This window comes from Thermobia domestica, chromosome 3 (assembly GCF_964235325.1).
Source record: "Thermobia domestica chromosome 3, izTheDome1.hap1.1, whole genome shotgun sequence".
In the NCBI taxonomy this organism is placed as follows: Eukaryota; Metazoa; Arthropoda; class Insecta; order Zygentoma; family Lepismatidae; genus Thermobia; species Thermobia domestica.
In genome coordinates, this window is record NC_137456.1 from 167,664,495 (window position 1) to 167,680,259 (window position 15,765).

The following is a 15,765-nucleotide window of genomic DNA, read 5'->3' on the forward strand; positions in this document are numbered from 1 at the left end:
GGAGCACTCTGATTAGCCAAATTAAAAATACCTAAAGGATTTATGCTTCTACAAGCGACATTTTCTTCATCGCCTCCGTAGCCAAGTCGGAAGAGCACGCGCCTAGTAATCCAAAGGTTGGTGGTCCGCACCCACCCCGAAACACTTTTCTTAGTGTTTTTCAGACTCTCCTTAATATAAACAAATTACGCATATAGGCGATTTAACATATTTTGGGGGAGTAATTTTGTTGTTCATTGGCGTTTCGTAGCGTCTCTGCCACTGGTGGAATAATTTTCAAAACGGAAGTGGCCACTGTGGATCGCCGCTGCGGGGCCGCACAATTTTTGGCGAAATATCTCTAGTGGTGCACCGACGCTTACGGCATGGTATATATATATATATATATATATATATATATATATATATATATATATATATATACCTATAGGGCCGGATTCAGGATTGTCTGAGGGGGGTGCACCAATAACTACCAAAATAACCAATCACACTGAAACTCTTCAAAGTGACATGTGACAATATTCTTTACCCCTGACAACACATGCATAGAACGGAGGAAAGTTTTAAAGAGGGTCGCAAGTGTTATGCAAAAAAAAATGTTCTTTCCTCCTGGCTACTGTTTTCTTTCGTACTTGAGAAATGTTATATTGTTTTGCCTGGTGAATCCTTTTCTTCAACCTTTAGAAAAAACACTTATACTATTGCTTTTGCAAAGCTCTACTTTCTTCTACGCCCCAAACGAAAAGTGTTGCTATTTTCACTGCCAGCTTCTCATTTTAGATAGTGTATATTTACAAAGAAGGGGAGGGTGCACGTGCCCCCCTGTGGACAATTTATCTGGAACATCCATGATGACGGAGAAACCACAAGAGCAGAAAAGCGAAACTTTGTATGAAGCACCTATAAGGTGGGAGACATCGTTTGACGTATTAAGCAATATTACCTAGCGAACAGTGTTGCTATCCTATTATTAAAATATTTTTTTGAAATGGCACTACGTCAAATTATCACATATTTCAAATCAACATGTTACACGACCACATTTATTACTAAGTGTTGCAAACTAAGGGTGTTATAATATCACAAACATCCAAAGTTTGGAAGCCTCTATCACGCATACAGCACAACGGACCCTAACAGCACAAGATGTGCTAGGCATGTGCCATTTAGGTGTCCCAGATACTTTTCAGGTACCCGACACTTGGCACATATGATATTCATGTGCTAAGTATGTACTTCGGCTACTTATAGTTTTAGGCACTTGTTACACCTAATTGATATTTGCAACTATGTACTACAAATATAGCATTTATATACCAGGCTCAGTTTCGCACTCTAACAGTCATTTGTTTTTATGTCGTCACTTAGGGCATATATCTGTCATGTTCTAGGTTTGTCCTTTAGGTACATATTGTTTCAGATGCCCTAACAGCACAAGATGTGCTAGGCATTTGCCATTTAGATGTGCTAAATTCATTTCCCACATTTGGTGTATTTGTTGCTTCTTTTTCTAAGCGATTATGTACTAGAAACAATAAACCCATCAACTTTATTTGATGGCAACTGTCGCCGACCATTTGAAAGTGAATATGGAAGAACCATAAAATAAAGTAAATAGACACTTGTCAATTTGTTATAAAATTACATGGCGACCAAATTTTATCTGATCCCAAACGGTTATAGTCGAATATATGCGGTCAAAGGATAACTCTGATTAGCCGAATGCAAAAGACCTCAATAATTTATTCCTCTACAAGCGACGTTCTCTTTATCGCCTCTGTGACCAAGTCGGATGCTAGCACGTGCGCTTTTGGAGTACGGGGTCCCGGGTTCTATTCCCGGTGGGAGAGCATTTGTGATTTTAATTGTTCTCGACGATTCTGTGTTCGTGTCCCTGTCGTTCTAGGTGATTGGAAAAAAAGTCAAGTAAACGAGTAAAGCAAATAAAATTAAGTAATAAGTAGTTGAAGTAAATTACTGAGACACTTTTGGTGAGTCAGTTAACTTTTATTTTGAAAAAAGTCGGAAGAGCACGCGGCTAGTAATCCAAAAGTTGGTGGTTCGCGCCCACGCTAGGGCAGCCCTACACTTTTTTACTTGTTTAAAGTGCTGTTTAGACTCACCTTAATGTAAACACATTACGCATATAGGCGATTTAACATATTTTGGGGGAGTAATTTTGTGGTTCATTGACGCTTACGGCATGGGGAACATACCTACTAGAACATACTAGGCACGTTCCCTAGGTACATGTCAGGCATGTGCCTAGGGGCGGATATAGACTGTGACTATCACTTTCCATCCATGTGATTTCTTTCTCAGAAGTATATAAGGCACATGCTGGACATATTCCCATATACCTGAGGGAACATGATAGGCATATGCCTGCTATGTAATTGTGCTGTTAAGGGAGATGGGCAAGACAATGCACATCGGAAGTACCTTAGCGTTAGATACTATGGTCATGGTATGACTCGTTTTGAATGAACAGCAACGAAGTTATAAGGGCTTGAAAAGTTGATTTTTTCCGAAAGGCTTTATTTCGAAAAAAAGTGCTTAGATAAGTATCATATCTACTTACTTGTGTGGTTTGCAATGGATGTGTAAATTATTTTGCCGTTTACGGCACGCGATATCTCAAACCGTTCCAGAGATGTCATAAACATTGCTGAAGTTTGCAACATTGCTTAACTGCTAGGACTTATTGTGATTACACCTGCTACAAGTTATTCCTGCAACGCTATAAAAGAGAAGGAAAACAACATTCAGTTTAAATATTGTCCAGAAATACGCCATTTTCAGCAGTGTTGCAATTTTATCAATGTTATCATATCTCCGGAATGGTTTAAGATATCAAAGTAGTGTGAACGTCAAAATAATTTACACATCCATTGCAAACCACACAAGTAAGTAGATATGATACTTATCTACATATTTTTTCGAAGCCTTTCGAAAAAAATCAAATTTTCAAGCCTTTGTAACTTCGTTGCTATTTATTCAAAACAAGTCATACCATAACCATATTATCCAACGTTAAGGTACTTCCGATGTGCTTCGTCTTGTAGATCTCCATTGTGCTGTATGTATCATAGAGGCTTCCAAACTTTGGAAGTTTGTGATATTATATCCATAGTTTGCAACACTGAGTAATAAATGTTATATTATAAGATTTCTTTTAACATGTTGATTTGAAATGCATAATAAACTGACGTAGTGCTATTTGAAAAAAAATATAACTTTATGCTGGGATAGCAACTCTGTTCACTGGGTGTTAGTGTTTAATACGTAAAACGATGTTCCCCTCTTTATAGTTGCTTCATGCAAAGTTTCTCTTTTCTCCCCTTTTGGTTACTCCGTTATCAAGGATGTTCTAGATAAATTGACCACGCTGTTACGGTGACAATGAAAATTCACTCTAGCATTTTTAATGGTCTCAGGGTCAAATTTTATTTCTTTTTATCTCAAATGCTTACTACAAAAATTTTGAAAAAAATTAAACAATATTTAGTGGTCGCTCAATACATCTATAAATTCACTAAAAGCCACCAAAATCTGAAAATTCACAGATAAATACTATGAAATTAAAACATACGTTTGGAAACATTCTTTAGTAATATTTATGTTTTGCGAATGTACATTTTCCAGTATTTAAGTTTGGGAAAGTATATTCAACACAACAGCCAAAAACTGCTTTACTAACTGTGAATGAATTTACTTGGGTTGAGGAAATATCTTTCTCAGTGGCGGATCCAGGGGGATCGCCCTTCCCCTAGAAAAGGAAACTTTCTTATTTTATGTATATATAAATAAAACCCATCTCACAGTTTGGAGCTCTTAAAAGTAGCTCTAAGTAGCAGTATTACAATCCCCCCCCCCCCCAAGAAGTCCGTCCTGGATCCGCTCCTGATCTTTCTGTGCTGCTCTTCAACTTAGAGAAGAAAATGGGCCTGATCTTTCTGATTGGTCAGTTTTCCATTGATGTTTTAAATCAACGCAATTCCTCGTTCTGCCAGATCATTTACAACATTCAGAGCTTTCATATGCTCTTGAGCCTGAAGGAAGGTATCGTTCGTTTTCCATGTTTCAGAGATTTCTAATAAAATAATCCGTGGAGATATCCAGTGCTTCAAACAACTTCCTGGTGTTCCTGGAAAAGAAGTCACTAAGAGCTTTATCCTTAGTGGTTTCCTCATATGTTGAATACACGAGTTTCTCTCCTTCACTTCCATCCCCAAATTACGCTGTAACCATGTTTTCTTCACTGTTGCGAGGTCTTCGGGATCAAAGAAACTGATATTAATAAGTAATTCGCTACAAATTTCGTGAGAAACTGTGCATTACTGATTCTGCAATTTTTGCATTACCATGCTTGTAGTAATCAATGCGTTTTAAGAGATTCAAGCAATTTCCTGGAGTTGAAACAGCAAGAGAGGAATGCCATGTCTTCAAATACACTGCCACGACAAATATGTTGAAGTCACGAAGCCCGTTCAGCTTACGAGATGTAAGGTGAAACTGTGGCCGGAAAAGATATATCTTCAGGCAATAAATCAATTTCGCACGATGATAGGCTCCAGGAACGTAGAATTTGATACCTTCTGGAAGAATTTCGCCCAGAAATATGAGGGCAAATTGCAAAAATTCTTTGTAATCATCTGTGGATTCATAGTGGGCCAGTTGCTGATTGAAGAAAGATATCAGTTCATAATTTACTGAGGTCAAAACCTATGTAACAATTTGGTCCTGAATGCCAGTATCTAACTTCAGCTTGTCAATTGAGTTCCATACCTCAGACAAATGTTGAAAGAGTTTTATGTGTGGATCCATTGAAACATCGAAAACCATGTCGAACACTCTCGTCACAATTAGTTCCAGTGTGTTGCTTGCAAGGGACTCCGATCAGATCCTTTTACATTTTCTGTTCCAGCAGGGTACATGCTCCATTTTGTGATGTGATTAAGTTAGAATCCTTCAGCAATTTCAAAACAGCTTCCGACTGGGAGGCAACACTTTCATATGAAATAGCAAGCACTCGCCACCATTCCCAGAAATGAGAATCACTATGCGATTAACTGATTCCCTAGAAGTGAGAGCAGGTAAAAACTTATCCCAATGCACTGTAAGTGGACCACCAGATGGAAAAGACGAACAAATTTCACTAGCGATTTCCTTGCGGTTCCTTCTGCGTGCTCTTCTAATACATTCCTTATCACCAGAGCCCGTCAAATGCCATTTTGCCATGTTTTGTCCTAACGTTCTGATCATCTTGAAACTTCGTATGTAGGCAATTTATGGGGTCCAGCATATTTCCCACATATATTTAAAAAGCCATAAAAGCTATATTTTGTCTGTTCCCGCGATAAAAAACATATTTCCGAATAAAAACAATATTTTAAAGCAATTTTCAATAGATATTCTGCAAAATAAGCAAGTCGTATTATATACATTTTTTCCTAATTAATGTTTCTTTCCCAATTCGGATAAATATCATTTTTTTAAGTGCAAGCATTTCGGATAAATATCATTTCAGCACAAGTTAAACACGGTAATGAGGATTATGCACAACACGAAAACCCGAAACAGACAACGGAAAACAGCAGCGAGTGGAAATTCTCGTTTGCGTGATTCCGTTTGAACTATTCATCTTTTCTGTTTACCCACGAGGTCAAGTTCAAACTAAACAAAGAACAACACTATCGCAAGTTAGTGCGGAAGTCGCTAAGTAACCACGAATATCTACTACTTCTGTGAAACAGTTTGCAATCCGTATTTAAGTTTTGTATGTTCAGTGGAAGCTTATTGAAATGCCGAAGGTTTCGTTACCGAAGTCAGCTTTAGTGAAGAAGTGGGCAGCAGAAGATGATAATTTCAAGGCCGACGGTGAAAAAATAATCTTCAAACTTTATGTGAAAACTGTAAGTATTGACGGAATTTATTTAGCTTTCTTTTCTATTATACTGTTTTTTTTTTGTTTTTTTTTTTTACAAAAATTATTATTTCTATTCTTTTTTATATTTATACAGGTATAATATTTAGTTTAGAGAAGCCACTGATTTAAGATTTTTACAATTACTAATTTGAAGAATTCATTAGGAGTTTACATTTTTACTTTTTGGCAGCAAAGGTTCGGTTTGAATTTAGTGTACGCTTATTTATAAGCTGCCATATAAAGTAACGAAAATATACATTTATTGTCCCGTACAACAAAGAAATACCAAGGAAAAGCTCCTTACAAGAATAATTGGTTGAAACTGTACAGTCGATGTCATACTTTCAAAAATAACGGAATAAGTAACTTCCACAGTTTTACTGTTGTAAAAGTTCTGCACTCAACTTATTTCTCGATTTATCAACAAGTGTTCAAGGAAAATCTTACAGTACAGAGTTTTGTTCATGTCTCCTTTTTGTCGATACTCAAACATGTATTCATGTAAAGATACGTGCTACTGGGCTACGAGTAATAGTATTACTTCTTTATTTCAGTTTGAATTCAAGAAGAAATGTGAATTTGTTCAACATAAACAATCCATGGTTCACAAGAGTAAGTTGCTTCGAGGCTGGCAAAAACAGAAGTTACTGACAGAAATGGAAACTCCTAAGGAACAAAAGCAGTTTGAGAAGGACTTGGTTCGAGCATTCTTAGAGGATGGGATTCCACTCCAAAAATTGGAAAATGGGCCTTTTCGTGTCTTTTTGGATAAGTACTGCACTGAGAAAATCCCGAGTGTTTCTACGTTACGGCGAACAGTACCAACAATTCACGAAGAGGTAAGACCAACAAGTACCAACAGGTAACAGTGGAAATTTATGTAAACAGAAACTTACTGCCAAAAATTACTTCTAACTCCAAACCAGTGTATACTAACCTTTTGTTTACCAAGTATTTATATATATAAATATTTAGTTCAGGTAAGGTCGTTTGTATCAATGTAGTTGTACGTAATGCACACACAATAATTGATAGATAAACGATGAGAATTTATTATAAAGAATCGAAATTAAGAAAGATGTATACATAAGTTGATATAATATAATATAATGTTTCTAGTGGTTTTGGTAATATCACTTGAATATACACGAACACACACACCGTTACACCGATCAGAAAAGCCGCGCGCCACACACTAGTTGTGACCTACATTTCAAAACAAAAACTATGAGGGCAACAACCTAAAGCGGGAAGACACCTCCCGTGCCATCTATTGAGGCAAATGACAATTAGTTGAATTGACAAAGTTTTTTTTTTTTAAACCAAACATACCGCCCACCTTGAAATTCACTGAATTTCAACACATACAACAAATTTAAGTTATCAAAACAAACAAAATTACGACTGATTGAAAGGAAGTGGGCACAATTTCACAATTGGTCTTTTCATGAGTCCTTGTGTTGTTTTCACTGTTGCCACACGTACAAGATTGTCACTACCTGGATGAATGTCTACCACTCTTGCCAGCTTCCAGTGTAATGGCGATGTTTTGTCGTCCTTTAGAATTACCATATCGCCAATCTTAACGTTCGTCTGAGTACACCACCACTTTGGCCGTTGTTGGAGTCGAGATAAATATTCACTGGACCACCTTCGCCAAAAATGCTGCACTAATTTTTGCACAAGTTGCCACTTAGCAAGTGGTGACAACTTCACGTTAGTTAAGTCAGGTTCAGGAAAGGCAACCAACGACTCGCCAATTAAGAAATGGCCAGGAGTCAATGCACACAGATCACTTGGATCACTGGATGCTGCTGTGAGAGGGCGGGAATTTAAACAGGCTTCAATTTGTGCTAAGACTGTGCAAAGTTCTTCAAAGTTGAGGATCACGTTACCCACAATACGACGTAAATGATGTTTCAGTGATCTGACCCCTGCTTCCCACAGACCTCCATGATGCGGCGCACTAGGGGGGTTGAAATGCCACGAGATGCCTTGCGAACTAAGAAAGTTAGAAACTTCATCTCGATGTTCGCTACGATGCGCTATCTTTAACATGTTTTTGAGCTCTCGATTTGCACCTACGAATGTAGTGCCACAATCACTATATATATGTGTAGGTTTACCTCTTCTCCCTATAAAGCGCTTCAGAGCTGCTATGAAGGCACTTGTAGTTAAATCACTTACTAGTTCTAAGTGTATCGCCTTCACGGAAAAACACACAAATAATGCTATATATCCCTTGTACGTTTTCTGACCGCGTCCCTTCATGTTTTTCAATGTCACTGGACCAGCAAAGTCCACTCCACATACCTGAAAGGGCCGACCTGGGTTAACACGTGGAGAGGGCAAACTGCCCATAAGTTGATGAGCTGATTCTGCAGCTTGACGATGACAGGTGACGCACTGCTTGATTATATGTCGCACTAAATCTCTACCTCTGATAATCCAAAAACGCTGCTGTAGAACTGCCAGCAACAACTGAGGGCCAGCAGTGAAAATTATTGCGGTGTTCTTGTTCTACAATAAGTCTTGTAAGCACATGATTACGTGGAAGCAGGACTGGATGCTTTGCGTTGAAATTTAAATTTGCGTGTTCCAACCTGCCACCCACTCTGAGAATATTGTGGTCATCGAGAAAAGGGTTGAGGCACACAAGACGACTTTTCGTAGGCAAAGGTTTTCCTTCCTTCAAGCACTTGATTTCTTGCTGAAATTCATCTTGTTGAGCAAGCCTTACCAAGTAATGAGTTGCTTGTCGCAGTTCAACTGTAGATAACACTCCACTTAGTTTACTATGGCTTCCTGACTTGCAATTGAAAATAAACCTTTTGCACCAGGCTACAACTCTCTGAAGCCTCATGAATGATGAGAATTTAGCAATAAAACTGATGTCACTTGTAGTATGCAACACAACAACACTACTTTTCTGCTCACTCTTCACCGCTTCAATGTCACATTCCTGATTCTCGCTGGTTGGCAACACTGTGTTGTATAGCCAACTTGGTCCTGACCACCACAATGGATGCGTGACGAGATCTGACGGGTTAATTCCTCTCGAAGCACAGTCAGCAGGATTTTCGCTTCCTAAAACGTGATGCCACTCAATATTTTCAGACTGCTGAATTTCTGCAATGCGATTACTCACAAATGTTTTCCATTTACTGGGTGGAGACGCAATCCATGCAAGCACAATAGTTGAATCTGAATATGCATGCATACTGTCAAAGTTCATACGTAACGAATTCACTACCATGTTCATTAAGCGTGTTAGCAGAACAGCTCCACAGAGCTCCAGTCTGGGAAGAGTTAATTTCTTTACAGGGGCCACTCTTGTTTTCGCACATACGAGTTTTACTGTAACACCTTGGTCGGCACATAAGCAACGCAAATACACAACGGATGAATAAGCAGCCTCAGATGCATCTGAAAATCCTATTAATTGCAGTTGCACAGCATTTCTTGGTACCATACACCTGTCTATCTTAATCCCTTGGAGTATGGGAAACTCTTCACAATATTTTCTCCATGCACTTGATATTTCACTGGGCAAAACTTCATCCCAATCAAGCTGCAATTTCCACAGTGTTTGTATTAACAACTTCCCTTTGATAATTGTTGGGCTGAGCCATCCTAATGGATCATACAGTTTCGCAATTTCTGAAAGTAGTACTCTTTTCGTTAACACTGAGTAGTTTCGAGGAACCGTTACACAGAACGAGAACTGGTCAAGCGATGGACACCACTGAATTCCTAATGTCTTAATCACATCACTCTCACTGAAATGGAATGGCAAACTACTTTCACGAAGATGAGGTGGGATATGTTCTAGCACTTTTACATCGTTTGAAGCCCATTTTCGCAGCTCAAATCCACCCTTCGATAGAAGCTGTGTTAATTGAGTGTATAGTTCCAATGCTTCTTCGGTTGACCGTACACTTGTTACACAATCATCGACGAAAAAATCACTAAGCACAGTTTTTGCGGCAAGAGGAAATGCTTCCCCTTCGTCAGTAACCAACTGCTGTAAACACTTCACCGCAAGATACGGGGCACATGCTGTTCCGTAGGTCACTGTCACTAATCTGAAATCACGAATCGGTTCTTCGGAGCTTTCTCTCCACACGATTCGTTGATAGTCAGTATGCTCTGTACACACCCTTACCTGTCGATACATTTTGGCAACATCACCACATAAAGCTACGGGATGCAATCTAAAACGAAGTACAATAGAAATCAGATCATCCTGTAATTTAGGTCCTATCATTAAGTTTTGATTTAATGAAAGACCGTTTGAAGTTTTAGCACTCCCGTCAAACACGACACGTAAACTAGTTGTTGTACTGTCCTTCAATACAAAATGATGTGGAAGGTAGTTGGGATCACATTGAGAATTGTGTGCTGTATCAGATGGCACTAATTCCATATGTCCGAGAGACCAATATTCATTCATGAAATCACAATATTGTTTTTGTAGTTCTGGTGACCGTGTTAACTTTCTTTCAATGCTGATTAGCCTTTTGATTGCAGTTTCTCTGGAAGCACCTAGGTTAGGTTCGTTGTCACGAAACGGCAACTGAACGATGTACCTTCCATCACTGTCACGCTTGTGAGTTGCTGCAAAATGATTTTCACACGCATTTTCTTCGGGGGACAAATGTTTTACAGATGGCAACTCTTCAATTTCCCAAAAGTTTCTCAAAACTGAATCTAATGTGCACGACACAAAGTGGGATGACACAGTTGATGGGCTAGGATTAGTTTTGATGGGGCCTGTTAGTACCCATCCAAGCACAGTTTCTATTGCTACTGGTGTGTCTCTAGAACCAACACGCCTACCACTACTTAACAGATGACCGTACACGTCAGCTCCAAGAAGTAATTCAATTTTTCCCGGGATATGAAACATAGGGTCGGCTAGTTCCAGTCCCTTTATGTGTGACCACTGATCTACGTTTGTCACGACACTTTTCGGAATGTTAGATGTAACTACAGGCACGACGATGGCATTAGTTGCTAACTGAACATTCTTGTTGAACCTCCCTTGTAACTGAACATTTACCATAGCTTGTGACTTTCCTACACTACTTGACGTGATTCCTGTGATGGTAATATTTACCTTCTGTTTTCGAAGGCCAAGTTTTTGAACACAGTTTTCTGTAATCATCGAAGTCTGGCTACCATTGTCAATCAAGCAACGGACAGGTTGGTAATTGTTATATTGATCACTCACATACACTACTGCTGTTGAAAGTAACACTTCAGACCCAGTTCCATTCGCCGACAAGAGAGAGGTAATGGGCTGGCTACCGTTTTGATTTGAATCACCAACTTGCTTAGGTTCTTGAATGAAGTGCAAGAGGGTATGATGCCGTTTCTTGCATTTATGACAGCTTGTTGACTTGCACTGACTTATAGTACAACCATATTTTAAACAGTTAAAACACAAGGAATTTTGTTTCACAAAATCATGTCTGTCATTCACACACATGTCAATAAACTTTTTACATTGATGCAGAGGATGCTGCTGGTTGCATTTTACGCAATTTTGTGTACTTGCATGGTACGACTGCGTGACTTTATGTTTTGGGAGTCCACTGGTCTTATGAAAAACACCTGGGGGCTTGTTCTTGATGGTGAAAGGGGTTTTTTGGGATGTTGATGCACTTTGATCTGTATCTGCACTCGCTGCTGCAGCTAGCGCTTTGGCTCGCTGATTTAGAAAATCAGTTAATAACTGGAATGATGGTAATTCACCACTGGTAGGCGTACTTGTTAACGACAGTTCCCATTGACGCCTTGAGTCTGAGTCAAGTTTCTCACATGTCACATGCACAAGAATTACGTCCCAGTGTTCAACAGGCACATTTAGTGCCTTTAGCACACGCACAGATTCTGTTGTTATGTCCACAAGTTTTCTTAATGAAGATGCACACACTTCACTCACTTTCGGTATACCGAAAAGTCTTTTCAGAGTTTGATTCACTATTTCTCTCTTGTCTTCATATCGGTTTTTTAACAAAGTACACGCCACTTCGTAGTTTTGACCGGTTACAGGAATCGACTGAATGAGGCTTGCTGCCTCACCCCGCACAGAAGCCCTTAAATACTGTAGCTTCTGAGCACCTGTCAATGTTTGGTTATTATGTACTGATGCACTAAATAAGTCCCAGAATGACATCCATTCATGAATCTCACCACTGAAGTAAGGAAGTTCTAACTTCGGGAGTTTTACATCAGATTTAGCATCACTAGAGTTTGTACCATTGCTTGCTTCTTTTAAGTTCAATAATTTGCTCAACATTGATTCTAATTTATCCTGTATTTCACTAATTTCTTTGTCAAACGCTTCATAGTTCGATTCATCACACACAGTTTCCAATTCATTCACCAGTTCACTACATTTTGCGTCCCGTTCTTTGCATTTTTCAATGTAAAATGACACGTTGAAGTCTTGGTTATGAATTTGAGTCGCTACTTTCCCCTGAAGTCGGGTCACTTCTCTTTTTACAACTGCCTTTTTTCTTCGAAATTGTTCCATTGTGAACACACGAAAAGACAACGGACACGACACGACGAACGGAACACGGGAAGAGAAAAGTTCGATTCACACCACTAGAAATCCGGAGGACCTTGGACTGTTTTCCATTGCTAGTTCTTTATCCGGCCCGGAGGACCAAAAAATGTACGTAATGCACACACAATAATTGATAGATAAACGATGAGAATTTATTATAAAGAATCGAAATTAAGAAAGATGTATACATAAGTTGATATAATATAATATAATGTTTCTAGTGGTTTTGGTAATATCACTTGAATATACACGAACACACACACCGTTACACCGATCAGAAAAGCCGCGCGCCACACACTAGTTGTGACCTACATTTCAAAACAAAAACTATGAGGGCAACAACCTAAAGCGGGAAGACACCTCCCGTGCCATCTATTGAGGCAAATGACAATTAGTTGAATTGACAAAGTTTTTTTTTTAAACCAAACAGTAGTCAACTTGAAAATGTCGTATTATTTTCCATTTCTTGCAAGTCCATAATAATAATAATAATAATAATAATAATAATAATAATAATAATAATAATAATAATAATAATAATAATAATAATAATAATAGTAGGGAAATGTTTTCATTCTTATCCTTAGATCTATCACAATTTTTAATCTAACCTAAAGGAAAATTAACTTAGAATATGTCCAAATTGTTTTTCAGGTTGTGGATCAATTGGAGGAGGATCCTGAATGTGTGAAGAAAACTAAGAGTAATCTTCAGAATCCCTCCTGCAGAGACAGCTCATCTCAATAGAACACAACTACGGTGAGATCCCATAAATAATAGAGGAACTGCAGAGTCAGTCTATACAACTAACCACAGCCATTTCAAAGGTAGAAATGTTCACATCGCACAAATGTACTGGCCCTGTAGGCGAAACAATAAACAAGAAGATGGAAGCTGTTCTGCAGCGAAATTGTGGATGGAAGCCCCTGCGAGCAGTGGCTCAAACACTAGCAGGATCCAACATTCTGGAACCACTTCCAGATAATTGGACAAATTTGGACGTGCTCTCATGCAAATTTGCACCAGTGACATCAGCAGACGTTGAGCGTTCCTTTCCAAAGTTGAATTACTTACTCAACGACAGAAGATTGTGTCTGTCAACAGCCAACATTGAACACTATTTGATTACAATGTTCAATAAAGACTGATATTTGTTCACAGAATGGCCATTTTAAGTTTTTAATCTGTAAGTATGGGAATGTAATGGAAAAATAAAAGCTGTACATAAAAGCCATATTTTTAATAAAAGATATATATAAAAGCCATGTTTTTAATTTTTAAAAGCCATTTTGCTATGCCATATTTCAAGATGATCAGAACGTTAGGACAAAACATGGCAAAATGGCATTTGACGGGCTCTGCTTATCACTCAGTGTTCGGCCATCCTAATTAGCTCTACCGTTGGTACGAAACATCAATATTCAACTCTCAGTTAGATCTCAAGTTTTGTCTCATATGACCTTGAAATTAAAAGCGCACTACATTCTTTGTTCGTATCCTTCTTCAGCACTGCGATTATATGAGACAGGTTCTACAGCTTATTGCGGGCTCGAACAACGTTGAGCTAAAACTGTGCATCAAAGGGATCTCCCATAGACAGGCAAAAATACAAACCAATTGGAGTCCAATATTCAACACTAAAAACCAACTAATCAACAAAATTTTTGTCCATCGTTAAACAAAGAGTACAAGAGACAAAGGGCAGAAGGTAATAAAGCTATAACTTTAGTTTTCCTTTTTAAAGAAGTAAGCTATAATAAAAGACGAATACCATTACCATTTAACAAATAGAAACATTCACCCACGTTCAAAATCCAAGGTAAATTACAGAATCATTTTAGCAATAAAATACAGTGGTAATATCATCTTGAATTTGCACTTTAATTACTAAGCAAACTAATTGCTGGGTAGTGAATACACACAAGAAAGAGAAAAAGTAAAAGACATGAGAAACTTAATCAAGTAATTTTCACGAGCACGAGTTTCTTTCAATGCCATCATGCAAACAGACAGAAGCTGTAAAAAGATTCAAGGAACCCGTGCAATGAAAGGATGTGCTCATCTTTATTGTGTCTGGGTAGATGGAGAAGACAAACTAATTAGATTAACTTAATGATGTACATGAGCAGATAATAACAATAATAAAAAGAGTACTTCAACCAGAAACGCTTTGACAAACACGATAATAACGCAATCGGTTGCATCTTCCTAAATATCTTTTGTGTCCATCACAAAACATATTCATGGACTTGCATTTCCCTTTTAATTTGATTCTGCTTCTCGCCATAGAAATCTTTTATTCTTTTGATTTGGGTACTATACAGATCAATTTTGTGTGGTAATGATTGGATAAACTCCTGTGGTTCCAAGAATAATAACATTTATTATGTTCTAAGGCTCGTTCTGATTTCCAATTATTATTGTCCTGTAACTCAATGTTTGTCCTTGTGGAAGGACACAAGGGTCTTGCCAACGATCTCCACTACTGTTCTGATTTATGGTGAAAAACTGAAAGACAATATAGAACATCAAATTTTTAAAAAGTAAGCCAGATAGTATTTGCCAACTGCTATTAATGAATGTCTAGATATACAGTTGATGACAGGCATAATTGTCAGGCAATTCTATTTCTGCATTATCTGAAAGGTGTTCTACCAATGAAAATAGATGTTCAAAACCTTCCGTATCACATCAAATAGTTTTGCAAATCAGAGGTGTTCAATCGACGTACATGACTTCGTAGTAAAGTTCCAGCTATAGATATTTTATAGCATATAACGATAGACTGCTGAAATCACTTTTATTAAGCATTCTAAAAAATCATAAATAGTAGATGGTAAAGATGGCGTGTAATTTTTATCCTTAATCTCAGCATGTAATTTTTATTCTCGCCCGCTCTGTTTGGTAGGCACTTTATAAAACTAAATTCTATGCAAATGCAGAGAAGTGCCCGTTCTATTCGAGTATGAAGATTGGGATGTATTGTTGTTCCATCTGTGGCAAAATAAATTAGGCCTATATTTATATTTTGTTCAGGTACAAAATCCCAAGATCATTTCATCAGGAAAGATATCGATTTTTTTCTCCTGGGTTAACACAAATTAAATTCATTTTAAGGTATTCCCGCATATTTCTCGTAAGTAGGTGGGCTTTCTATTCCCATAGTTTTAACAATACATTTATATTCATATTATCTGGACGGTGGAAGGTACTTGATGACTAAATCCCATGAAACCATTTATTTCCTCCGAGTTTTCTT

The 15,765-nt window shown here is 38.0% G+C and overlaps 2 protein-coding genes across 2 annotated transcripts; both read right to left on the reverse strand.

The window, feature by feature from the left end:
• Nucleotides 1–7,327: 7,327 nt before the first annotated feature.
• LOC145682013 (uncharacterized) lies at nucleotides 7,328–8,290 on the reverse strand. The gene has a single exon (XM_081753617.1). It carries the CDS (start codon nucleotides 8,288–8,290, stop codon nucleotides 7,328–7,330), a length of 963 nt encoding a protein of 320 aa, XP_081609743.1.
• A 73-nt stretch (nucleotides 8,291–8,363) lies between these two features.
• LOC145682014 (uncharacterized) lies at nucleotides 8,364–12,470 on the reverse strand. The gene has a single exon (XM_081753618.1). The coding sequence runs from the start codon at nucleotides 12,468–12,470 to the stop codon at nucleotides 8,364–8,366; it is 4,107 nt and encodes a 1,368-aa protein (XP_081609744.1).
• Between the last annotated feature and the right edge of the window lie 3,295 nt (nucleotides 12,471–15,765).